Source organism: Larus michahellis, chromosome 3, assembly GCF_964199755.1.
Source record: "Larus michahellis chromosome 3, bLarMic1.1, whole genome shotgun sequence".
In the NCBI taxonomy this organism is placed as follows: Eukaryota; Metazoa; Chordata; class Aves; order Charadriiformes; family Laridae; genus Larus; species Larus michahellis.
The window spans coordinates 30,892,877-30,920,455 of NC_133898.1; the positions used below are offsets into that span (position 1 = coordinate 30,892,877).

General features: G+C 36.5%; 1 protein-coding gene across 7 annotated transcripts in view; it reads right to left on the reverse strand.

Annotated features, from left to right (window-relative positions):
• The window catches only part of SYT14 (synaptotagmin 14), a 104,799-nt gene that overhangs the window by 14,363 nt on the left and 62,857 nt on the right, over window positions 1-27,579 (reverse strand). For 5 of the 7 annotated variants that reach the window (XR_012586088.1, XR_012586087.1, XM_074579522.1 and 2 more), the window contains 4 exons: window positions 23,494-23,762; window positions 21,064-21,513; window positions 4,364-4,553; window positions 1,101-1,157 (listed from right to left, as the gene is read on the reverse strand). Coding sequence is in view for 5 of the 7 variants with exons in the window: in XM_074579522.1 (XP_074435623.1) it covers window positions 1,101-1,157; window positions 4,364-4,553; window positions 21,064-21,513; window positions 23,494-23,762 (966 nt within the window). In the remaining 2 variants the exon portion in view is untranslated. The remainder of the gene's footprint in view (window positions 1-1,100; window positions 1,158-4,363; window positions 4,554-21,063; window positions 21,514-23,493; window positions 23,763-27,579) is intronic. The other 2 variants (XM_074579521.1, XM_074579523.1) reach the window with 1 other exon arrangement.

Consider the following 27,579-nt stretch of genomic DNA (forward strand, 5'->3'; position numbering starts at 1 on the left):
AAAGTTTTTGAGATATTTACGAGATGCAAGGATATGGCGTATACGAGGCTGACTGAACACGGCTTAGTTTAGACACATGAAAAGATGACAAGTAAGCAAGGTATTACAAACACAATAACAAATTAACTAGCTTCACTACTATTAAATGGGTTAAGTTAAAGGTATACCTCATAATCCTCTTCCCGTTGACCCCCCTTATTTGTTCTAAACAAACTTAAATTGCAATAACACTTAGCAAGCTCCAACTAGCCACAACACTGTAAAGCATACCACTGAATTTTCAGAGAATAAGAATAAACAAAGTAGAAAGAAAGCAAATAATGAAGAGAAATAAAAAACCCCACGCTGGTATGCAGTGATGATATCAAAGCAGCCAGAATGAAATGCTTAAGAATAATCTCTGCATGGATGTGGTTCTCACTTTGGTCTTTTCAATTTTATTTATTTTAAAGACCAAAATGTAGCAAAGTGCATTCAAAGGTGGAAGTTCACACAATATAAAAAAACCTCTTAATTCCTGGGTTCATAAAGGAATATATTTAATACACCTTTGAAGAGAACTCAGTTTTTGCATAATTCAATATGGTTGTTTAAAATACAGCTTATACAGTGCTCTTTAGAAATACATGTAAGAAGCTGATGCAAGCAAATGTGTTTAGAACACATTGGGTGTTAGTATTTGGGTATAAAACTTTATTTTTAAAGCCCTACTTTCATTTGACTAGAAGCACCAAGCCATGCTCCTGCAGAAGGATGTGCATTTCATAAAGTTATAACTAACTTTAGGAAATATAGAACTGTATAAAACAATCTGGTTTTTCACTCTTTATTCCTGTCATATTCATGTTAATGAATAATACTGTTAAAAGATTGGAGTTTATGTAAAAAGAAACAAATTGAACATTTTCACTTTGAGGTATACTGAAATTCCAACATCCATAATCAGAGATAAATGCAACTTTGGCATTAGAGAGTGCCACAAATAATAAAGATATACTCTTATAAACCAACATGGTATGCAGCCGTGGATAGCTTTACTGCTGGCAAATTTTCTTTTGCATGAAAAAGACAACATCCAATTAGTTTCTACAGGAACTCACCTCGGATTATATAAACCTGTCCACCTATCAAGTGTTTTAGACAACAGAACAGTCCGTCTGACAACAGGGGGTGGAAAGCAGTAAAAGAAATAATGACCAGATGTCAATAGTTGGGTGAGAGAGGATCAAAGGTTAAAGTTTAAGAGGAAACACTATTCACTGGTGTGGCAGAACACAAAACCTTAGCAGTATAGATCAGAAAAAGGATTGAACAAAAGGATTGTTGGATAAAGTTTCATGAAATGAAAATTTTGTGCAGTTTTTGTGTAATCTTTAACAAAAATTACACCGCTTTCATAATGGGTTATCTTAGCGCTAATAGCTACTGAGTTCTAAAGCACACTCAACATAGAAAGAACCATGCAAACAATTAGGTTATAGAAGACTGGGTTAAAATGACTGTATCCTTTTTATCAAAGCTTATGCTTTTTCATGCAAACTCCAGCATATTAAGAAAAACTGCACACAGTAACTATACTTAATATATTAAAAGCAACAAAATAAAAAAATCACTGAACTGAAAACTAACCTGGTTTTGCCCTTAGCTTTTATAGTTGCAGATATTTGACTGCAATACTTTAGTTCTTGAGTAGTGATGAACTTGGGCACAAAAATGACTGATCTAACCTCTAAAAATAGCCAAGGGACGCTTGCATCTGAAATTCAGCTTATGTGTCTCTAAAATGTACGGATCTCACTTGTCAAAGTCCATGTATTTATGGATTTAATGTGTGTTTGCAGGCATACACACACATGCATTTAATGTGTAAAATCTTGTACCTTGTTTCAACAAAATTTCAAAGGATACTAAGAAGCATCTTTTTATCAGACGAAATACTAAATATCGCACAGAGAAACGAAGACACGTTCTAACATCAAATGTTATTGCCTGTAGGATTTGGGCTATTTGCCTATACTCAGTTGCTAAATGAGTTACTATATAACATATAAACATGCAGCAGAGGAGTATATACTACCAAGAAACAGAAATGTAGGACTCAATCCATATTTGATGCAGAAGCATTTCACAAAACTGCATAGGTTCACAACTCCTAGACTACAGAAGGGATCGCATGTGGGAAAGAATAGTTGCTTCCCTTTCTATCATAGTTTCTCAAGACCTGAATGAACACTCATCTGTCTGTGTAGCAACGTGGTCTAGTGGGAGGTGTCCCTGCCCATGGCAGCGGGATTGGAACTAGATGATCTTTAAGGTCCCTTCCAACTCGAACCATTCTATGATTCTATGACCTGCGCATGTACTTAGAGGACTTTGAACCACTGATGGTCCAAACAACAAATCTGATCAGAGCATTTAATCATCAACCCTATGGGCCTTAGTTTTCATTGTGTGGAAATGATGGCAGAGAGAGAGGCTGGTGTGTGTCCAGGATGCACTTGACAGGGAGTTAGGAAATGGCAGTGCTATGCACCTGGGTCCAGGAGTTTACAAAAAGGTGCTACCACTGCTGGGGGGGAGGGGGACAGCACAAAACAGCCGATAGGAGAAATCTGGATGCCGCAATACTCTGTGCACAGTCTTACGAGACCTAGAAAGTGCATTAGTTTCCAGCTTTCCAGAAACAACAAAACTCCAAACCTGCATTTGCCTAAACAGAACTGGACTATTATCGTTATGAATATCAAAACTTCCCCCCATCCTTCACAGGGGATAACAAAAGGTAACACACAAGATCTTCCCTACAAAAAGGTCAGACAGAACATGGTATTACAGGGCTATGTCCCATGTTCTATGCTGCTTTCTTGCAAACTGAAACTGATTTTTGACCCCAGTGACAGACACAATGGTTAGCTAGACAGCATGGGCCCACAGAACACATTTTGGGAATGAACAAAACAGGGAATGAACATACCTGTCTTCAAAACAAGTACTGAACCTCCATCTAACTTGCATATTCTAAATATCAAGAAAAACTTCGCTTTCTCTAGAGATTCCAGAAAGATAAGCGTAAGCCACCTACTGTTTTTTGCTTTAAGGGAACACATGGTCCCTTCTCTCCAGGTCTTCTCTTCTGTTCATTCCTTTCCCTCACCCCACTGTCCTTGGGCCTTCTTGGCTTTCCCCATCTATTTCTATACTTTGCCTCCAAATAGGTGACTCTGGGGCAGCTACCTAATTATATAAAAGTATTAGCGATGCTACTTTCACTTTCCTCCTCTGGCCATGTTAACAAAGTCTGGCTCCATCAGTGTGAAAAGTATAGAGAAAGCAAAGCAGAGTAAAGCTGAGCCAAATGTAATTAACGAATGGAATGAAACATGGGACAAGAAAGAAAGAGGAGAGCATCAGTCTCAAGTCATTTGGCTTATTTCCTTAACTCGGAAGACAAAGTGAGATGTGCAAACCACTTATAAAACGTTGGCAGCCTGCAACATAATCTAGTAGTGTCAGATATCTCCTAGTGCCATACAAATCTGGGGATTAAGAAACAGAAAGAGGGGCTAAAACCTGAGCCTCCAGACAAAATCGAGAAGAACAGGCAGGTATGTCTGGCTACAACTTATGTAATTCAGACTCAACATCTAAAAAACTATAAAAAATAATTTTAAACAATATTCATTACTGAACTTTCTCAAATTCAAAGAATTAGAGACAGTAAGAACATTCTGTGTGTGTGACATTCCATCTAGCTACAATTTAAAAGTATATAAAGTTCACAGATATTTCAGGCAAATGTATTTTTGAACAAATGCTTGAACACGCAGTTCAAGTCCTTTCTGACAATGAACATTCCTCTACACAGTAAATATTCCAAAGGCCTCAATTTGTTTCTCCGTTGTCTTCACTGACATTCCCAAGTTACATATATCACTACCACGTATACACAGGCACACAAGCAACTAAAGACGGCAGTACCAACCCCTCTAGGAACAGCAATAACCGCTCAGAGTGTTTATATTAATATTAGCTGGCATGTACTTTCTCTTTAAACACCAACTTTTTATTCTTGGCCTGTGATGTGAGGCATTAGTAATTTAGCAATTAATCATTATGATAAAGGTAATTTATTAGTCAGTCATCATGAAAAATTAAAAGATTCTTGTCAACTTACAATTAATATTTTGAATTTTAGATTTTTGCTATTTCCCAACTGACTAGAAATATAAAACATGAAACAGATTAGTTGATGATTGCTCTATTTCATTTTGATTGGGTAAGACTAAATGATAGGATTGAAGTCCTTGCTACTGAGAGCCCCACCAGTACAGAAGCATTAGGATGAAAAAAGCTTTTCACTCACTGGGTGGTCTGTTCGCTGCCAAGTTTTTGAAGTGGCTGCCTTTTATCACTTCTGCTGATAATCTTCCAGTTGTAGCATTATAAAGGAGGCCAACGAGGATTTCTGGAGCTGAGCCATGTACCAGAGACTGACAAGAGGAGGTACTTTCACTGCAGGACACTTCTGACATGCTCATTTGAGAGTCACAACCCTATAAAAAAGATAAACAGTTCCACGTATTTTATGCAACGATGTCACTGGAAGTAAATTTTTAGAATAACACATAGAAAATTAGGAAAACAATGTACTGACAATAACAAATAAAGTTCCATTCAATCAACCAGTAAGAAATGTACATCCTTAATGTATACTCAGTTCGCACAGGTTAGAGGTAAGAAAGACCAAAGCGGTCAGGAATTAAAGTAATTCTTAATTTTGTGTTTCCGCTGCTTCATAATTCAGAAGAAACAATAGCAGATGAAGGGCAGCCTTTATGGTTCCTATTTGCTTCAATTGCTAAGACAAGACCTGTAATATAATTTGTCAGCATCCTGGAGAACATTAAAGCTTGGATCTTTTACTTTCCAAAAATGGAAAACACTAGTGGAATTCTGAAGATAATAAAATGCAGGAAATTCTTATTCATCCTTTGTAAAGGTTATTCTCTAGACTGAGAATTTATGAGTAGCAAAATAACAGAACACATGCAAATAGAAAAATGCGCTGTCTAGAATAAATTAGCTTACAAGGAATGTAATTGTTCCAGGGATACAGAATTGCAATAGACCATTTGTCTTGGGTAGGAGAGGAAGAATGGCATCCTAAGGCTCAGCAAGTGATGCTTTAATTTCCAGCCTGCAAGCTCCCAAAAAAGTTCAGATCTCTCATGTATTCCCTTGATGTCATATCTTTGACAGAAGCTTCTAATATTCATTTTTATAATTTTAACCCCTCATTATTGGCCTTTAAAAAAAAAATACTTTCTTTATGCTGCCATGCGAATCATACCACAGTTGCTCCTACTTTCATTTCTTGCTTTCATGCACTGGCACACAGAGTTGTAGCACTGAAAACAAGAAACTGGATGGAATCTAGCCAATGGCGCAACAATTTGCTTGGTAGCCAAGAAGAGACTTTTGAATTATCAGTACATCCCTTTGTGATTCTCTCAGAAAAAACATAAATTAGATCCACAGATTTTTCAAATATGGCTTGACTCATTTGGGAATCTGGCAGCACTCTTTCAAGGAGTCATGATGATTTTGTGAAGTTGATTCTTCCAGATTCCAAATGTCTCTATGATTTCCAGCAACCACTGATATGGGCATGAGATCAGTCCTTAAATCTAAATAGCACAAATCCTCATCAAGATGAAAGTTAACTTTAAAAGCAAGTAACTTAATATGACATATAAAGCCCAAATGCATTACAGAATCTCAAATCATAGAGGCGATACCTACAAGAAGAAATGATGAACCTACAATAATAGCTTTCACATCGACATTTTAACTAGCCCTTCTCAAAAGAACACTTCCAGAAAGTCTGAGAGAAGCTTCAAGTAGCAATGCAGTTCCTCATTAATAAAAATTCACTGTTGTTAGCAAATGTATTCTTACTACTAAAGGACCTCAACAAAATTCTCTGACTTCTGTCCTCCAAGCTGCAAATTCTGAATTTTACGTCTTTGGTTATGTCTCCAAAAGTTCGTTATTCAATTCCAAGAATGAATTTCAAATGGGTTGCAAATTGTAAATTGCTGAAAATGAATTACAAGTATACATTTATTCTCTGGTTCTTGGCACTCACAAAACAGGAAACTTTTGATTCCTAAGTTCAACAGTAGAATACAAAATGGAAAGTTTAAAAGAAAGATGGCTTGATTCAGCAGTCATAGTATACACTGCACACTTGAAAGCCTCAGCATGTCCCATCTGCAGACACTACTTAAGTTTTCTGGTCTTTTAAAATTGTAACACATTATTCCTATGATGCTTATTCATCTTATTATTTTGTTGGGCCAGGAATTTAACCACAGTCAATCTGATACTGTTCAAAGATTAGGTCTCAAATTTGATTGTGATCATGCTGCAAGTCCACAAAAGAGACATGACACAAGCGAGCAGGTGGGTAACACTCCCCCGCAAACCCTCACAGGGCTTTGACATCTGTGCTGAGAGAAGGTGATGACGGGACTTTTTCCTAATTGTGACTTATTTGTACAGTTTACTGATGTTCTAATAGGGACTCAAGTCTAAATCAGTTTATGACAGCGTTAAACTGATTACAATGCGTATTGGAATAATGTTTAGAATGCTAGAAATAGTAAACAGTAAATGAGTGGTGACTGAGTGGGAATGAGTCCCGAAGTACCTTGAAAGCGAAGACAAGTAGCTTCTGTGTGATGTTACAGAGGAGGGGGAAAACAACTGAAAAATGAAACAAGTGTGATATTACAAAGTTAGATAAGGATGGGCTAGAAGTATTGTTCCTTTACAACAGAATCCTGAGTGGATGTGAGGAGGACAGGACTGCGTTCGTCACGGCCAGAGTAAAGGATCTCACTAGCTGAACAGTGAGATAAGAAGACCTGGGTGATGCTTGAGATCTGTAAGTGGATCGAAATGCAACTAAGTGGCTGTACCTTAGAAATGTTGCACAGAAAGAATTGGTAGATGCAGCCTTGATGAAAATCTGGAGAGAGGGTTTAACTTAAATGTTTTGCTACCATATTTTCTAAAACAAAATATTTTGCCTCTGTTTTGCAACAGGTGTCAGGTTTGAAACAAACAAAAGCGTGTATAATAAACTTATAAATCCCCTTCCTACAAAATGTTGTGGTGACAGAAGTTTAAAAACATTAAAATAAAGCAACAAAATTCACTGAAGAAACAAACTAAACAATATTTTGTTTTCCATTTCACCATAGATTCCAAACTATTTTGTTTCATGCTGACCCAAACGTATTTTTAAAAATACTGTTTTTCAGTTATGAACTGGAAAATCCTAATATAAAAGAAAGTGAGATGTTAAGACGAAAAATGAAGCAGAGAGGTCTGAAGAGGGTTAGAAGACAGACTGATGTTATTGGGTAAAAACAGGATTAAATGACATAAACCAAAGTATAATTTCTCAGTCTATGATAAAGGAGAAAACAGAGAGTTTGGGGACGAGTAGGTAAAAGACATGAGAAAAAGGGGAAGGTGAGACTGTATTTTGTCACTTTTCTTTTGAAAGAAAACAGACAAATCCTATGAGGAAGAGAAGAAGAAACAGGAATCAGGGAAGGTAAAGAGACAGCTGAGATCAACATGGCTCTCAGATCAACAACTGAAGAGACTTTTCATTGCAGGACAAAGTTAAAATTGGGGATACTGTGTATTATTAGATGTCTTCTCAAAAGTATTTTCTCCAGCACAGAGTTTATTATGGAAATCCACTCATAGTTTTAAGTAAGGTATTCCATGATAATCACATCTGCTGGGAAGTAACCTGACTTTCTGTTAAATCTGTAAACTGCACTGGAATTGAAGACAACAGTTTTTCAAGTCTCTCTTTAGAGGTATTTTTCTATTTAGATAGTCAAAATTCAAGAAGAGTGCTAACGAATTAATCAAGAAAAAAGGAATACAGAAAGTTGCATTTCTACCTGCTCAAAATATAAGCTTCATGATCACATGCCAAATTGTAAAATATTAACACTGAAATTGCTAATTGGTACAACATGAACATAAACTTAGCTACAATGAAGCTTTCATCTCATGACAACATTACAGTGCTACCAGATGCTTTTCATCTCCATACAGATCTGTATTCAATCTATCTGTAGGCCACTTTGATACTGTAGTTTCACTGTGGGAAATGTAATATTTAGACCAAAAGTTACTATTTGTTTGAAATAATCTGTCTACGTAAATTTATTTTTATAACTCTTCCCTCTCTTTCTCTATACAAACTGTGTGTATTTTAACATGCGGGGGAAAAAAGGACTAAGGTTCCCTAATAGCAAAAGCCTTTCCAGGCTTGCAAGCACCAGAATAGCCTAGTAAGAACTGTTGTAAAATCTTAACTGCAGATTTTTAAGACTTAGATGAACTGTCAAGATATTGATGATCTGGCCACAGCGCAACGAGCTGTCTCTTGAGGCTGTCTCCAGGATACGAATGCTAAATCTCTAACCTACTTTGTCAATTTTGCCATAACAAAAATATATTATTAACAATAAACACAAGCAAAAAACCATTAGGTACAGTCTATTCTGTATTTGAACTTGGTTCAAAGGTCTGTTCTTACTACAGTAAATTACAAATGTTCAGCTTTTCAATTTTATAACTTAGAGCTTTGTGCAAAGGACCTAAACCGTTCCCATATACGCCACAGGACAGTACTTTATTACAAAGTTAGGCAGGTTTACAAGAATCACTGCTTTTCACTGCATTATAAGACTAATATGCTTTATATTCTACAAAAACTTAATTACTAATTCTGCAGACTATTGTCCTTGATGACTTCTTTGCATATATTATCTAGGGAAGAAGCATAACTTTATAATAAATATATAACAAAAACATTCCCATTAAGCAGTATTTGGATTTCACATATTTCTATTGTACAAAAGTTGGCAATCAAAAAAAGAACGCTCTTTTTTCCTCAGTGCCAATGGAAGCGAACAGATACAATGCATGGTGTCAGAGCTGAACCCCTAAGATGTATTTGCAATAATCTTTTTCTCTGCTCTTTGACAACATAGAGAACCCTCTATTTGCAACAATTATAATATATGTAAAATGTATTTATTTGTCTTCCTTCACCGTAATTCCATGGAAACAGGATATCTGTTACTAAAATATTCATCTCCTACTGTTACTTTTCTATACCCTGAAGTTCTGCTTACAAATTCTGCTCTTAAGCCAACTGGAGTTAATCACAGAGAATAACGTGGCCATGCTCTGGGGGCAGTTAAAAGTTCCTTTTCCTCATTGTGCAGGTTAAAAATCTGTAGACTTACGAAACAAGAACATCTGATTCTCTTGGCTTTTCAAAATACACACAGGAAAGATGAAACCTTGCTGACAATCCTTCAGCAACAAAAATCTGATTCACAGCATGTTACTTGTCAAAATGTCTCTCTCAAATTTTAAATGTTAATGTTATACCACTAATCTCTTTTTTGCACGTTACCTTCTTCTACTTCTCTATCAATACAACTGAGAGGTTAGGGAAGGAAATTTGAACCCTAGTAGGCAAAAGAGGGAATTGAATCCAGGTCTCCAACATTTTAGATAGATAAAATTATTCATCTTAATCACCATCATGGTGCTGAACCCTGAAGCTACTGTTCCATTTTGAGGCAAAAGCTCGCTGAGGTGATGAGAGCACCCAGACACCAAACAGACCAGGTCCAGACCAGCTTTTAGCCTGGAGCCCATCCCCTGCCTTCTGCTCTGAGAGCCAGAAAGGAGGAGAAAACCGAACCTAGAGGCTCCACATCCCTCATTAGCAGCTTAAGCACTAGGTACCTTATAAAAACATGTTTCAAAGCTAAAATACTTTTGAAAAAGTATCAAGATCATTCCTGGGAAAGAAAACTTAAACCACCTGGAGTACTGTGTCCAGTTCTGGGCTCCCCGGTTCAAGAAGGACAGGGAACTGCTGGAGAGGGTACAGCAAAGGGCTACCAAGATGATTAGGGGACTGGAACACCTCTCTCATGAAGAAAGGCTGCGGGATTTGGGTCTCTTCAGTCTGGAGAAAAGATGGCTGAGGGGGGATCTTATCAACACTTATAAATACTTAAAGGGTGGGTGTCAGGAGGATGGGGCCAGGCTCTTTTCAGTGGTGCCCGGGGACAGGACAAGAGGTAATGGGCACAAACTTGAGCACAGGAAGTTCCACCTAAACACGAGGAGGAACTTCTTTACTCTGAGGGTGGCAGAGCACTGGAACAGGCTGCCCAGAGAGGTGGGGGAGTCTCCGTCTCTGGAGACATTCAAAACCCGCCTGGACGCGTTCCTGTGCAACCTGCTCTAGGTGACCCTGCTCTGGCAGGGGGGTTGGACTAGATGATCTCCAGAGGACCCTTCCAACCCTATGATTCTATGATTCTATGAACTCAGCCCTGAAAACAGAAGGATGTAAAATAATTAGGCATGTCAAAGCATGGAGCTTTATATTTTGAATTCTGGCATCTAAATCCCAGTTACATGCTATATTGGACACATTGATGCTTTTGAGGAGATGTATGCCTCAGTTCCTCATCACTTCTGCTTCTGCTTCTGCTAACTCCTGGAAGAACTATGAGGACTGATATACTTAAAAACAGGAAGTCCTCAAAAATAGGATACTCATAACTAAATAGTTCCTTAAACTAAAGAATTGATACTCTTTCCATATATTAGCGCCTGCAGAAAGTATTAACTTTTTCTTTCTAATATAGAATTCAAGTGTTACATGATGCTCAAAACAATACTAAAAGTTTGAAATAATATTATTGTTATTAAGATTAATAATAGTAAAATTTAGCAAAGATGTTGAAAAAGAAGAATTAAATGAAGTAGCAAGTGCCAAAAAAGGTGTTTGGCTTTTTTTTTTTTTTTAATAAAAAAAGGGTTTCTTTCTATACTGTATACTGTTGTCATTTTGAGGCTTCGGTGATCTTAAAAAATACCTAATTTTAAATGGTTGTCAATCTGGATGTTCTAGGGGTTTTTTGGGTTTGGTTTTGTTCTGGGTTTTCTTTTGTTTGGTTCGTTCTTTTGTTTGAAATTGTACGAAGCTACCTATCTTCACAGCACGATAGGGAGGAAATTCCACTTCCTATTATAGCTGGTTGTCCTGTATAGTAAAATGAAGAGAACATATAACCATCACTATTTTGCTTTGAACTAATAACCTGAACTTGCAAACATTGAAACATACAGTTTTAGGCATCTCACAAAGATTCAGGTTTAGGAAAGCATCATTATTTATGACAGGTAATTATTTGGGGTTTTTGCTTAATAGCTTTCTGAAGCACGTTCCAATTAAGTATAACGTGCATTTTTATTCATGTACTTAACACTTCACAGTATTAATATCTAAGTTATCTTAAATCACAAACATGAAAGTAAATATTCTAATAATATTTCCATTATGTAATTTGATTTTTTAAAATATTTATTTTGGGTAGAATGGCATGCTTTAAAAATTACCAGGATTTCCTATTCACAAATTCCAACTTGAAAATCTTTAGTAAATAAATACATTCAACATTGATGGCATTCTTCACATCAAATATGGGACTGTTTTGACTACTAAACTAATATTAATGTAGTAGAAAATCAGATTATCTGAAGTGATAAAATTCACATTTCTCATCAAAAACTTCTACTCTACCTTGCTTTTTACTCTCAAGAGAAAGAAAAAAAGACTTCTGGATGTAGAATTTTACAAAACACATCGTCTTCTCACAGATGAAACACTAGAAAATGAAGATTGAATGAAAAATAAGAATTCTTTCATTTACTACAGTCAAGGGACTAAAACCTTAAAAATTCTATGCACAGCTTTAATTTACCATAGATACTATTATGTACGGAGCTATAAAACCTCCTTAGATACATGATGATACTACATAAATTTCAACTGTAAAGTAATTTAAAACTAATTAATTTTAATAAAAATCAAAGCCTCTGCGGGTTTTCTAATAAGAAAAATACACCATTATTAAAATAAGGTTTCTTTTCAAAATTTAGGATGCTATAATTTAGTCATAAAATGAAAATGACAAAATAAAATTTATATATTCTAAACAATGGCAAAACAACACTCCACTTTTCTGAAAGATTTTGAACAAGTTCACAGAGAGATTTCTGTGTTGCTTTTCATATTTCATGAGAATTTACTATTTGTGTCTAAATGTTTTTAAATTTATCAGCTCTGCAGAACAAAACATTAATTCTCTACAGAAAGGGACACACATGAAGTTTTCTATAACTTTTATTTGTCTGTATTTAAATTAAAGGTCATCTTAGTTCCATAGACTAATGGGCCTGAAATCTGCACAGCAAACCTGAGCAGCAGTGGAAGCAGCTGGAAATGAACATACAACGGAATTTACTGCATTTACAAAAGTGCTCTGTTTTTATACTGCAAAAGTCTACCAGCTTTTTATACAGCCAGAAGCAAGGGGAGAAAAAGAGGCAAGAGGCCTTTTACTACTGAATTCTGTTTTCTGAGACAAGACACATAGCATAAAGAAACGTTCAAGCACTAAAAGCCGTTAGATGTTTGTGCTAGCAATTTAGTTAAGAACATCTGACACAAAATGCAGACATTTTACCTGCACTCCTGATAAAGCTACGCTAACAGCTCCTACCCAGACTCACTCACACCTCCCCCTCTCTTTACTCCCTGTCAAATTTGTAAGACCATGGAGGCGTTACTGTGGGACAGCTTCCAAGACCACGGACTTCTATAAATGACAATGCTCTGTCCAGATGGAGTTACTCTCTATGCTCACTGGGGAGATCAATGGCAAATAGTTTCATTTTTCTCTTTTCTCTCTTGATTAGACTCTTTCGAACCGGCAAAAGAAAAAGATTCAGCGATCAAACAGTAACCATAATTTATGAGTAGTCAATCTACAGACTAGTATTTGATTGCATAAACATCCATGAAATTATTTTTCACAATGAACAAATCCATGACATTACAGGTATGTTTATAATGCATTTGTCAGTTAAACTATTTGTGACTAACAGTCCACCCAGGTTTAATTAAGTCTGCTAGCGGTACCCCTTTTTGATTTGTTCAGGTCATGTTTAATCTCATGATCTGAGGATCACCACATGTTTGCTGTTGGAAGGAATCTGCTTCAGTTCTTAGAGCACCACATCACAAAGAAAAGCAAGAGGTGAAGCTAAAATGGATTCTCCTGGGGCCAGCTGAGAGCTGATTAATCCCAACAGAAAGACTGGAGCTGTGAAAGATGCAGCTCAAGGTCAGACAATATGAGGGCCAAGCCTGACAAGAGGCTAACACGCTAAGGCTAAAAGGATCCCTTGCTAAAGGCACCCTATGAAGAAAAATGTTAATCTGATACCAAATACAGGCTGCTTGAGTATACAAAAGAAGTGATTACCTGTAGATCTTCAAGTCTGAAATGAAGAATGCTAATGAAGAACACCTACATTATACTGCAAAGCCCAGGAGAAGAAGAATCACCCAGTAGGTAAACCAAAAACTGAAACTGAAAAGTTCTGCAAACATGTTAAGTAATAAATTTGCAGACTAGGTAACCTTGTCTGTTTGTGCAATGTCTCTGATTACGGTTCCCCACAGTGGAAATAAATTGGAGGAAAACACTGCACATGCTTTTGATGAAGGGTGCTCAAACCTGCAAACAGGAACTATTCCTGTGTTTTTCCTTTTTCTTTTTTTCCTTGAAAGACAGTAACAGAAGTCAGAAGGAATAATTCAAATTATAAGAAAATAAAATAGTTGGAAACACAGTATCTTTAAGGGAAGCAGAATTTTCACTTGGATTCCAAAGTTAAAAGAATATATCTCCACTGAAAGACTTGCTTGAGGAAGATTTAAGCAGCAGCTTATGGTCTTCAAAAGCAGAAATTTCATGCTAGTGACAACCTTGATAACCTTTACTTATAACTCCTTCTACATAGCCACTTCTGGGAAATTTACAGTATGATTATTTTCCTTACTGCTCTTTGAAATTGGAATCCAGCTTGGGTGATCATACTTATGACATGGAGAATGATAGTCTGAGAATCTCACAGATACCCAATTAAATTCTTATTTTTCTAGCTTTATGTATTGATGAGCTTGGGTGGTTTTTTTTTTCCCCATTTTATATTTTTTTGGAAGATCATCAAAACTAGACATACAATTCTAGACAATGTGTTTGTCATTGACAGACTGGCTTTCTGAGGAAATAAAAGTATTAATCAAGAGGATTACTTTGATTTAATCTAGAACTGTCATTCACAGCCTACTGTCATTTGATTTGGGGCACTTTAGAGACTGAAAAGCATCATCATACACTCAAAATAGTAATACTGTATCTGAAATGTGGTTTCCATGCAAATATCAAAGATTGTGGGGATCAAACTGAGTAAAATATTTCAAGCAACTCATTGATTAAAGGCAAAAGATACCAGTTTTTAGTTGTTATTTTAATTCAGTGCACAGATATTAAAATAGAGAGACAATGTACGATCATTAATCTGGCTATGTGACCAAGTGAGGATTTCGACAAATAGATGAAATTCTTTACACTGCTGACTTCAACGAATTCTCACAGTGTCCTACACTCAGCGTTATGGTAATCGATCTAGTTACCAAAGTAGGAACTTGCCTCCCATCTGGAGATTACAAGGTAGCTGAAAGTTGATGTTAAATTAAAGTTCTGGTTTTGCTAATGTGTTGAAGAAAACCTTAGTGTTATGCTGGCTTTTTTTTTTAAAACCTCTAAAAACCTGAAGACCAGATGCACTTCATTAATTCTGCCATGGCAAAGGCATGTACATTCAGAGTGTTTTCACTAGCAACATTGGTCAGCATTACCCCAGAAATGTTACACAAATACTACTTTGATAGCATTTTTGTTAGCTCTACTATCCATGACTGTCACCAATAATTGGAATCAAAATATTCTTCCTGTATCTTACAAAAAAGTCCAGCAATAAAAGGTAGGAAAAGCAAATTAATTGAGAAATGTGGTGGATGTACAAGATTCAACTAAGGGCTCTACAGCCTCATAAGAAGTCAGAAGCTGGGTTACAGAGAATTAGGATTTTTCATTTGGAAAAGGTTTATACTCTTTAAATAACTGACAAAACAGGAATCACAACCCTAGCTAGCATAGACATGGCAGAACAAACCCTGAAGTGTTGCTTTGTGGGAAGCTTCCTGAACTGATCTTGGACTTGATTTTCAATGGACAAATAGCAGCAATATGGCCCAGGACTACGATACCGACAAAGATAATAAAGATCCTTCCCTTGACCACAGAGGAGATAACAAATGACCTGTGACAGGGCTGAAGCACTGAATGTAGTTATAGAGTTTAACACAACTTGCAAGGACTATTGCCTCTTACTCTGGATTCGTTCAAATAACTGAATATGAATTTCTGTACAGGCTGAGGAAACATTCTAGTGTTTCTGGATAGCTCACTCAAGAAACTTGTTCAATCTGTGACAGAAATAATTGATTACTGTTGTGGACGGCAATACGGTCATCAAATACAAGCAGCATGTAAAAACCACTTTGCTCCCGAGATGACAGAAAGGCTGCAGTCACCTGAGACAAGTTGTGACTGTAAAAAAAAAAATCTTGAGAACTATCTAGAAGTGCTCTAAAAAAGCATCAAGGTTATTCTGCATGGGACTGAAACAGTCCCACAGTCTCAATGCCTAGTCCAGTGCTTCTTTGATGAACAGACTATTACATGCCAAAGTTTGCCATGAATGATTAGACATATTTACATAATCAGGAACAAATAGCACTGATTTGGAAAGCCAGGTTATTTTTAACTGTGATGACTGAACTTACCTAGTGGGAGGTCCTTATCATCTGACCAGACTCTGTGTGATTTTTTTGAAACTTGCATCTGTCAGAACAGTGCAGACACAGCACTGGTTTTAGAGCACAGTAGCCACAGCTGTCTTTGGGTTCTCCCTGCCCGCCCCCACCCTGATGAAGACCTGATATGTGAGTGCCATGGGTTAGCGCCTATCTTCTCCACTGCCAGAAGCAGTGCTTGGGGAACACCACACAAAGGCACGCAAGTTGAGGCAGCCATGACACTAAGAAGACAATGACTGCTGCTTGCCGATACTGCCATGAAATCCTGCACGACCAGCCAAACACACAGAGTCCACTTCATTTGCCAAGTATTGTGAAATTCTCCTCTAGCCTCAGTAACACGATCACCACTTTCCAATCACCAAATAATTTTCTTCAAAGAAACCACAAGAGTCATCTTTCTTATTGTGTCACAGGACTAATTCTGATCTTCCATATTTTACACCATTAACTCAAATAAAGTCAGTAAGCTATTCCCGAGATAAGAATGTGCTCAGTGTTTAAAGGTAACTGCCCCTTACTTTGATGGACATAATTTTTACAACCTAACTGAAAGCATTTATGCACCATCGCACAGGAACTGATCCTTTTAGGCAGAATTCTAGTTAAATAAAATACTATGAGCAAAGTCTTTGGAGTTTTTTTTTCTTTTTCCCTCTAGACAAGTCGATGATCTTAAAGGTCCCTTCCAACCTCAGCAATTCTATGATTCTATGATTCTAAGTCTTGGTCATTCATTAGCTGTTTTAAAGTATTGTACTGGTAGCTCCTATTTAGTAAAGATATGTTTATACATATGAATTTTAGTATTTAGCCTTCCAAATACAATCCTGCATAGGCTATGCCGTAAGAACACAAATAGGCCTAAAATACTACAATTTGCACAAAACCTGATAGCTTGACTCTATAATGGCCAAGAATTCGCAAGAAAGAAATGCCACCCTGAAAGTTTTTTTTCATGAGTTTATAAACCAACAAACATCCATTAGAAAGAATATTAAAGATAGGCCACACAAAGGGCAACACGGAACAAATGCCTTAAGCACTATGCATAAACCAACGTATACTAGATGATCAACCATCACTCTCAAAGCGGAGAGAGCTTGCATGTGCAAGAGCGAGCATTTTTATACACTGCATGCATAAATGCCTTCACTCAAAAAAATTATAATTAAAGTAATTCTTGGACACTCAATATTTATAGTAAACATAAAATATGCCTTTAAGCATGTATGAATGTCTACACTATCTATTCTTTGTTATATGGATCACATCTGAGACTTCAATGTGTTAGAAATGGAGAATATTGTAGAAAGAATGAAAAATAAATTTAATTCTCCACAGCAAACATCTTGTTATTGACAATGCATAATGAACGATTACTAGATTTGCTTAGCAGGAAGAGGTGGTGTTTCAGTTGTCAAAACTGTACTTCCAAAATGAATCAAAAAAATCTAAACCATGATTGTTTGCTGTTATTCTACACCAAAAAGCAACCTATGGGACGGTGATGAGGATTACACTTGGTTTTTTGATCTTTTCCAAACAGATCTCACTCAATAAACTGCTTATGTGTTTTTACAACCACATCATGCTGGAGGCTGTTGTTCACCATCAGGAAAATTTTTTTGCTTGGGAGGAATGAAAAGCAACTAAAAACTGGTCCATGGGGATTTCTTGAAGAAAAATAAACAACATCACAATGGATTCCAAACTCCAAAGCGGGTGAACAAAAATTTGTCTACCATTGTAGACTAAAAGGAAAATTTCTCTCAAAGGATCAACAAAGGTCTTCCTAAGCAAACTATACTCAGCCAAAACCACAATGTAGAGCCTTGCTATTAACTTTTGATGCAGTGGCCACTTTCTATCAAATCTGAAAGGGACAGTCTCAGATCACAGTGACAACTGCACTCTGGCTAGCCCATATTGGTTCTGTCGCTTCTTTCTCATTCAAACCTACACTGAACTTAGAAGGAAGGGTGCGATAAATAAGGGGGCTGAGGATACTGCGTGAGGAATTCCCTGTTACGTGGGAGAACTGCAGCAACACAGAACTGCTAAAGGCAAACAGCAACAGTACTGTGGATAATAGCTGCTAATGCAAGACACTATATGCAACGTAGGAAGGCGAGAAACAGGGTGAAGTCTTGTGTGGGGAAGAGAGTTTGTGCATACACTTGTAAATTTGAAGCCATGTGCGGCTTTGAAACCTTTTAAGGAACATACTAGTATCATGTACTCAGGATGACATGCACTTGTCCACATTTTGACAATAATGACAGAGTTGCAGGCCCCACTGATGGGAGCATACCACTATGTTTCAAAGGTGCTGAACTTGCTGCTCAACCTTTAACCATATTCCCTTGTGAACAGCTTTAAGGTATAACTGAAAAATATACTAAACACCGTAGGATACGAACTGTTTTTATACAGTCAAAAGGCAGATGATTAGCTAATAAAATACATTAATATAGTATCAGGCACAGACAGAAGCAAATAAAATACATTTCTGCAGAAGAGATTAAGACAGATGTTTCCATGGATTATGAAGTTTCAGTGACAGAAGGTATATTTAAGGTATAAAATCCATATAATGAGAAACAGTGAAAAAAACAGGGCAACTGACATGTGTCCGAGAAATATCTTCATAAAAAAGCTGTCAAATATAAACACTTCACAGCAAAACACTCTGCAACTGAACAAGGCACATTTAATTCAGAATTTACAATGTACCTCATCATGGATTTTATAATTACAAAAATGCCTGAACAACTGGATCTCTCCAAACTGAAACAACACTTACCTTCTCCTGTTACGTAACTCCTGCCTGGCATTTATTATTACTTGGACATAAAGATTGTTGTTGGTTTGTTCTAGCAAAAGGACACTTGAGAAGGAATATGACCAATGCTTATAAATGGACCCAGGGGCAAACACCTGAGAAAGGTAAGAACTAATTAAGCTTAAGGACCATGCTGGCATAAGAACAAACGGTTATAAATTGGTCATGAAGAAATTCACGTCGGAAATGAAACAACGTGATGTTTTCAGATGAGAATTCACAAGTTTATGATGAGGATGCCCTGGCTGTCTGCAATAACATGGGCTTGAACTCAAGTGACCCAGGATGCCGCCCCCTTCCAGCCATACATCCAGAAACACAATAAATTTTTACACTCTTGCGAAATAACTAGATGTTAAATCCTGTAATAGATCTACTCACTGAAAAAAATATGATAGAAATAACATACCATACATAATTATATAAATAATAATAGAAAAATACCCATAAACTCAGATGTGAGTGAATTTCCAAAGGTTTTAAAACTGATTTGCGTAGTTCCAAAAAACCATGGATCCTCATTCAAGATATCAAGACTATGAAGTTTCTTTCCAGCAACAGGCAGGGCAGCTAAGATAGATCTGCCTAAACCCCATTACAGCAATAAACTTTGGAAGATACTTTGACTTCTTACCAATGTTCCTTATTCTTGTTCCTTCCCCACAAAATAAGGAGAGTAAAATGCAGATACAGCATCCCTTACCATCACAGAAAATAAATAACAATCTTCTTATCTTTGATGCCTTCTGGAATTTGTTTTTACTCTCCCTGACACAAATGCTCAAGAAAATAGTACAGAAGAATAACCAATGCATGTGTGAGATATACCAATCAATCAAAAGCCTCTTTCATTGACTTTGGTCAATTTTAGAACAGAACCTATTGAAAACACACACAAATTTAGCAAGTACATTTAGAATATTCAATATTTTGTTTCATGGGGTGCTTTTTTCCCCTACCTGTGAAACTAGCAAAGTCTGCATTAGGGAAGTTCACACTACGTAAGTGAACCGCTTCACCCTTGGAATAGACCGATTGGTACTTCTTAAAGAATCATAAAAAAGCTGTTCTATTGTCAGTTCATTCTGTATCAGATCCAAGTTTTAGTCTCAGCTTTTACTAATTCTAATGAATATATTTTTAATCATTAAATACAATGGCATTTTATTCTGAGTATTTATTTTTGTAATGTCCTTGTAATGAACTAATGTTCAACAGAAATGCCATTTCAATTGATCCAAACTGTTTCTGAAAATGCAGAACAAATTAACTGCATTGTTTCACCTGAAAAAATCTTTTCCTTTCTTTCCCTTTTCATCTTCTTTTTCTTTTATTGACAGTTTAAAAACAAAAAAAACCAAAAAAACAAACAGCACACAATATCCACATAGGGATGCCCTTGTTAAATCACATTCTCTTCCCCTAAAGGCCATTATTTTGCACGTACACAGCTCTTAGGCAATGAACATTCAAGCACACCTAGTCTAGGAAGCCCTGTCCACAACATCATCATCACAAACATTCTCTTTCTGGACAAAATCATACTGAAATACTTACAAAAAAGAAAAAGGAGATACCGATCACTGCCCATACAGTGATCTCTCTTTTGATAGTGACACTTAAATTTAATTACTGTTGCTTTGCTCTATTAAAAATATTTAAATTATTTTGGGGGACAAAAAATCATGTTTTCAGATAGGTAGGGGCTTTTTTCAGGAAACAAAAATCCATTTCAGTGGATTTTCACACTACTTTTCACACTATTTTTCACTTCAGACTGAACCACCAAATCAATTATTTACAAGGCTCTAAGCTGACGTTATTAAAAATGGTTTTGTGCTCTCAAGATTCCTCTTTCCTATCTTTCTTTCTTGAAAGGAAAATACCTATTGCAACCAAGATTTAATTGCAACAGATGGAAGGCACTTGCTAGTAGAGCTCACCCCCCTCTTTTTTTTTAATTGAAATGCTGTGGGTAGCAGAGTAAAGATTATACTAGTAAATACAATATATGTATTTGCATGTATACAAATCTACATATATTCACCATTATATCCCTATTTACAGACTAGAAATTTCTAAGTAATTAAAAGGAAAAATATGGGCAGCTTTTGCAGGTGGAAAGTGAATGTACTTACAGAAAGTCTAAGGAAATTATCGTTGTGCTAATATAGTGCTATAACTTGAAAAAAATCGAGTGGATGTGATGACTCTATAAATATACACACTATTCTTACAAAATTCAGGACACTGTATATCACTGCATTCTTATTCTGCCTCATTTAATACTCACAGACAGACTGTAAGAAGGTTCCAGTATCACTGGCACTGACATCTTCCCTTGAAGATTCAATTTTGTTAAGTAAAAAATCTTTTCTCCCACAATCCTCTCTTTTTTCATGCGACGTACGCTGTACAGTCTAAAGCGAACTGCATAATTCCCAATCATCTCAGACTCAACGTGATTAAATTTGAATGTCTCTGTGAAGACAGGGCATGGTCCCCGCTGGATGCTGGTTTTTGCTCTCTGCTTCTTTATAGGGAGAAGAACTAGGTGTACTTGCCACGAGCTTCCACCTGTCCTGCTGTATGTGGGAATGTCTGTGACAGCTGTCACTGTCACCAAAAGCTTCTGTTCCTGTGAGTCATAGTCAAAAGTCACATCCAGTGTGCCGTATTTAGCTACTGGCTCAGGATCAAAAGGTTTAGGAAGCTGTGAAGATGATCCTCGAGCTGACATATCCTGAAAAAGGAGAAGAAAAAGCAGCTTGTTATTTATTTATTTATTGTATTATATTATTAAATCTAGCGTGGAAATATATGGCTTTCTCTAAGCAATATGAAGTGACTATGATCTTTTTGTTCATTTCATAAACAAGGTAATTAAACACCGAAAGCCTGAGGAGATGGCTGACTAGCAGCCAAGAAGAAATCAAAAGACTTTACCTGGCCAATACTGCCAAAAGCCAGGAACCAATCAGACAGAGCTCAGATTAAATTAAGCTGTATTTATCATCTCTTCTTCCACGCCCCACATGTTAAAATCCATACCCATTTGTTACGATAGAACCACCTTGTTTCCGTGCACGCACACACACATCTTTAAGTTAAGATATTATAGTGGTTTAAGAGCTGGCTAGCGATTGAGAGCACAGTGAGATGCCAGCAAAGAACACAGGAATTACAACACCTGTTTGCACATGCAGCTCTTGTTGCAGTCCACAAGGGTTCCATAAATGTGCCAAAAATTATCATGGCTTTATTAACGTAATTTTACTAGAACTGTGTAAGATGTGTCTGTTTTGTACACACTGTTGGAACTTTCTGTAAATGGCATCATTCCTAAAACTGTATTTTAAACTTAATTTTAAAATTGTTTATTGTCACTTCAAATTTTGAACAAAATATCGATTCTCTGTAATTTTAAAACAGCTAGCTTGATGGTGATATTTACACAGAATATTTGCAAGTACAGGTCAACCTACTGTTAGTATCATAAGTTATTCCAAGTAGGTAAAACAAATGTATTTCCTATGCATTTTCCTATTATCAAAGATACGCTTCTTCATGTAAATGAACAGATGCCACAATAAAGCCTTTTGGAATAAAAAAATGTTATGTTCTTATTTTAAACTGATCGCTACATAGCTATGGGAATTCATTCCTCCGAAAGTTTCGTTCTTCAAGTTGTTGAGTGGCTATAAAAAAAGTTGCCAGTATTGTCACTTCTTATTGGGTGTGCTTACATTAATGTCTGGTGTGACACAAAGCGGGAAGAACTAGGATTAGATTGGCTGCAATCTGTTAGGGTTCAAGGACCATATGTACACACTATATCTTTACCAGCAATGAAGTTCACACAGATTGTGGTCCTAGCTGATCATCAGGTATGTGCAGACAGCTAGCTGCTGGAGAACCTGGCATTCACCTATCAGGTAGGCCTTCCAGATGTTGCACCAACACCCCAGGCATGCAACATCAACTTACCAAGAGGCCTACTAAGAAAGAAACAGCTGTTGGCACATCAGGAGTGGTCCCTAATATCCACTTCAAAACTTCAGGTAGAGAAAAAATACAAATTTGTACCAAAAAGAGCCTCTTCTGCACATGACATCAGTAATGTAGACTCATTCATACATCTCAGTGCAGTAATTGGTTGTTAAAGATATTTCAAGGAAATCTATGTCAGAAAATATTATTTCTTCATAGTAAAAATAAGCAGATATAATTACAGTTTATAGGAGAAAAAAAAGGAAAAATAAATGGAACAAATCTCTATACTACCATCAACAATTGAAAAAAAAACTTCTTTGTAATAATTTTTTTTCATAAAAGATGTTTTACATTATGGGGTGTTCAGTTTGAAAAGTGTTAACTGATTTTTACGTTTTTTTTATTTGATCTGTTTGAAAAATTATGTGGAAGAGAAAGAATTTTTACAACAGTCCTTATAGTGCTATGAAGTTTTCTGACTTGTTTAAAAACAAACAAACAAAAAAAATCACTCTTACCAGGAGCTTGTTTGAAAGTTAAGATGCCATAAAGGTAACACTCTGAAATCCTACTGTAATATTTTTTTAACAAACAATTTTTTGTTTTAATGAAGGAGCTGCAATATTAGAGTTCATATACCTGTACATTGATCTTTAGGAAAAAAAAAAAACAACTCTCTCAAAAGGTTGCACTGCATCACACTTCAGAACATGCAACTGTTTTCATTTACCTCTGGACTAAGGACAGCTGTGCTATCACTTGGTACATCCTCTTCGTATCCTTTGTTATGAAAGCTTTCTATTTCGTGTCCCGTGCTTCCTTCACTTGGACACTTATATGAACACCTTGGACTGTTGCTACACTGGGAAAATTCACATTTACTGTCTCCGACTTCAGAAGGCGTACATGAAAGATGAGGAGAACCACTATCATCCTGGTATGGAGGCGGCTGCAGTTCATCTAGCGGGGGTGTTCTTCTCATCCTCTGAATGCAGTTTGCTGAGAATAAGTGAAAATTCTTTACTTACTTTCTGGTTATTTACTGTTAAAGCAGTTCTGTGGAAAATGGTAAGTCCAAATATCTAGACAGAGTATTTAAAATCTATAAATGTCTTGGTTTACTTTACATTTTAAAGTAGATTACAAATAGTACTGAAAAATACTTGTTTAAAAATGGAAACAAATGATCTCTCAGATGAAAGAGATGGGGGGAAAAGCAAGGTATTAAATATATAGTCACAATGGACTGTGCAAACCGTATATAAATAAATATAGCACAAATATGATGTGACAAAAATTCTACGCTTGAATTTCAGGGATGCTTACCTTGCAAAAACCTTAGGATATCTTAAGTCACATTTTGGGCAGTTGGAATGTAAACCACTTAAGAAAAACAAAAATGCACTCCCTAAAGCCATGATATCAAACTTCTGATTACTTCCCATGCTGTTGCTCACCCAGGGAGATATTAATTAATCTCTAAAGACAAATGAGGCACTAATAAAGGCAGACACAAGCCTTTTCACCCAACTGAACTCTGATCACCGGTGAATTTTATAAGGGAAGCAACATCTCAGATTCTTTATTACTTGTTAAGGATAGCTAAAGGGTACATACCCAGTGTCTAGAAGTTAGACACTAGGTCCAGTCACTAAAGACAGTGGAAAAAGGACCACCAGCAATCTTGTACTTAGGATGAACACTTGATGCTGACTATCTTTGCTTCTCACTTACACTAGCTAGATAGACAGAAATGTGATTATACATCTCCTTAGAAAATAAACCCAGGATCCATGGCTATGGATACAGAAAGTTAATTCAAAATAATTACATTTCAATTTTTGATCTCATATTTTACTAAACAGCATCACACAGTTGACTGGAGTTGGGAAAAGACAGCAAGGTGTGTAGTAGCTGAAATGAAAGGAAAACCAAGGATAGGTAAAACCTGTATCACATTTTGTTTACATCTTCTGTAGAGGTTTTAATGAAGATTTTGATGCCCCTCACATGTAGAATTAACTTAGACACAAAAATTTCAAAGCAACTATGTTTTCTGGTGTCAGACATACCAATTTCACTCACAGAAAAAGAACTACTAAACAAGGAAGTTAATGAAAGTATTAACATTAGAATATAAGCTTTGATTTCATATTCATCTAAGAAAGAAACTGATCTTTCCTACATGACAAAGGTGCTACATTTTAGTTTCATCATCAAATTTTTGTTTACAGGATTGCCCTGCCTGTGTCCTAAATTCTCATCAAGTACGTCAACCTTTTAACTGCTTCAGAGGTAATTACCAGTTGTTCAACATATCACATAAACAGAGTATGTGTAAGAATTACCCTTCATGGAATAAGGCTGAAAACACAGTAATGCGGCTCTCTCGGGAAACAGTCTTTGTGAAGGGCTCCCTTTTGTTCTCCATTCCTTTGGAGGCCTGGGCTGTACCTGAGTGTGGCGTGCAGGAACATTTCGCAGCTTCTGGCATTTGATGTAAGCCCAAAGCACTGTTGGTTTGGTGCACGCTGCCCATAGGAAGGAAACCCAGAAGGGAGTCCATATGAATTGCAAATCCCCCAAGCTCGGCAACTGAAGCACAGGGACAGGCCGGCTTATTACGGAGCAAATCTACTGCATAGATAGGCAGACGTCTCAAAGACAATTGGGGAATGTAGGGTTCTTCCCTTAGCTTAGGAACTCCTCTTAGCTTTAGCTAAGGCAAATGAGTAATTAAAACAACACAAAGCACTCCTACCAGACGATACCACTGTCAGGAATCCTCCCTTCTCTGATAAACCCACCAGAGCCAGCCTACCATTTAGAGTGATTCCAAGTCACTCTCACAGCACTCATGCTAAAGGTCTTCTGCTGTTAGTTAGCCCAGTGCTACTAACTCTTGAAACTCCAGTCCCACAGGGCTGGAAAGGAAAATAGAGCAGGCAGGGAATCCTATACTTTAAATGTAGTCATCAGTCCAACAGACAGACATAAAACCTTACGTATGAAACAGAGTTAAGTGGGACAGTTAGAATTCTGAAATTGCCACAAAGGAACACTCAGAAAGCTTTATTTGCAAAACGTGGAGAGATCTGGTAAAGCACTTTTTTTTTTTTCTTTTAGAATTAGATAACTTGTGCCCATGAAACTAGATAGACCTAATTTTAGAATATAAACTGATATTTAAATCATCATAAAATAATAGTAAATATCCTTTGACTCTCTATACCATGGAAACAGGACTTCCTTTTCATAATGTGTATGATTAAATATTCTAGCAAATTTAAAGCAACAACATTGCTGCTCATTGATGCTAAAGGACAACAAACAGCCTTAAACGAGACAGTAACCACCATGCAGCTATGACTTAATTTCTTTCTTTTCACTTGTAGTCTAGTCTGCAAGGACATTTTAACTCCCAGCTTTTCCACAATCTAAAGAAATGAAAGCATGTCCGGGTAACTATCAACACCATTATTGTCTTACATGAGTAAATAAATGACTGTGTGACTCACTTTTTTCATTTTGATGAACTCCATTATATGTCCCTATGGGAAAACGGCACCGGCTGTGTGACAGAAAAGGTACTCTTAATGTAGGCGGGGAAGAAGTGAAGAAAATCCTTATTAACCAGCTGTGATTCAAAAAATCTCAGAAAAAGCTGAAACACTGGGCCTGGTTTTAAGTACTTCTTTCTGAAAGCTTAGTTTACCACACAAAAATATCATGTATATTTTTAAAACAAATATCCAGGTTAAAAATCTAGGTATACCTCTGTCTACACAGGCATAAACTGGTTTTGAACAAAAGGTTTCTCTACGTAAAAAGATATCAAAGTTTTCAAATTAATTTTTAAAGTGAAAATGTCTCATTTTAAATTAATTTCCCCCTCCCCACAGTAGATGCAATAAAAGGATCATTTCATGTTACAGCTCTCTGAAAATACTGCCAATTTGAATTACATTAAGACATTCTAATGACTTACGATATCAAAGACAAATGATATCACAGACAGAAGTGAATACAGCAATACTAAATGTCTGATGCTGGGTATTTTCCTTAAAACTTACACAGAAGTAACAACTAACTTCCACAATCAATCTGTAAACAACATTTTGCATATGTATCAAAAGTTTAGAAAAAAACCACCACTACTAATGCATGCTGGCCTATCACTGATTGTATTGGAGAAAAACATTTGGAGCTGGAAGAAAAGCATGTTCTGAAGTGTTGCAGAATTACATATAGAACCACTCTCTATAACATACCTTGTACCTTTCATTTAAGGTATAAATTTACACATAGTTACACTTGTGCATACTTGTATACTGTGGCAAAGCCAAAGAATACCTTCCAAAGACCATTGAACATGGCTAATAACATCTGTGAAAGAGTTACTCTTAAAAAGCAAATGGTTACAACGAAAATCTAAAATTAATTGTTGCACTGTCTCTATGCAAGCTTCACGAGAAACTTTCTGCTCTCAAACCAGGCAGAAAATAAATTTTGCCAATTCCTCCAATTAAATAAATCACATTAAATTACCATACCATTTTGGACTAGACAGAGTGAAACAAACGCCAACATGTATTCCAAACCTGGAAGAAAGGAATAGTCACAGAGAAACCAAATCGGGTTTGGCCTGAGGTTTGTACCAGGCAGAAAATGCCACAACAGAGGAAAGACAAAAGAAAGTTATCAGAATGAAGACCGTCACATCTAGTTTTCCACCCAAAATACGTGAAATAACTTTGCATTCTCATAACATGAGTGAAACAAAGCTGTTGAGTAACAGATATTTAGTAAACTCTAA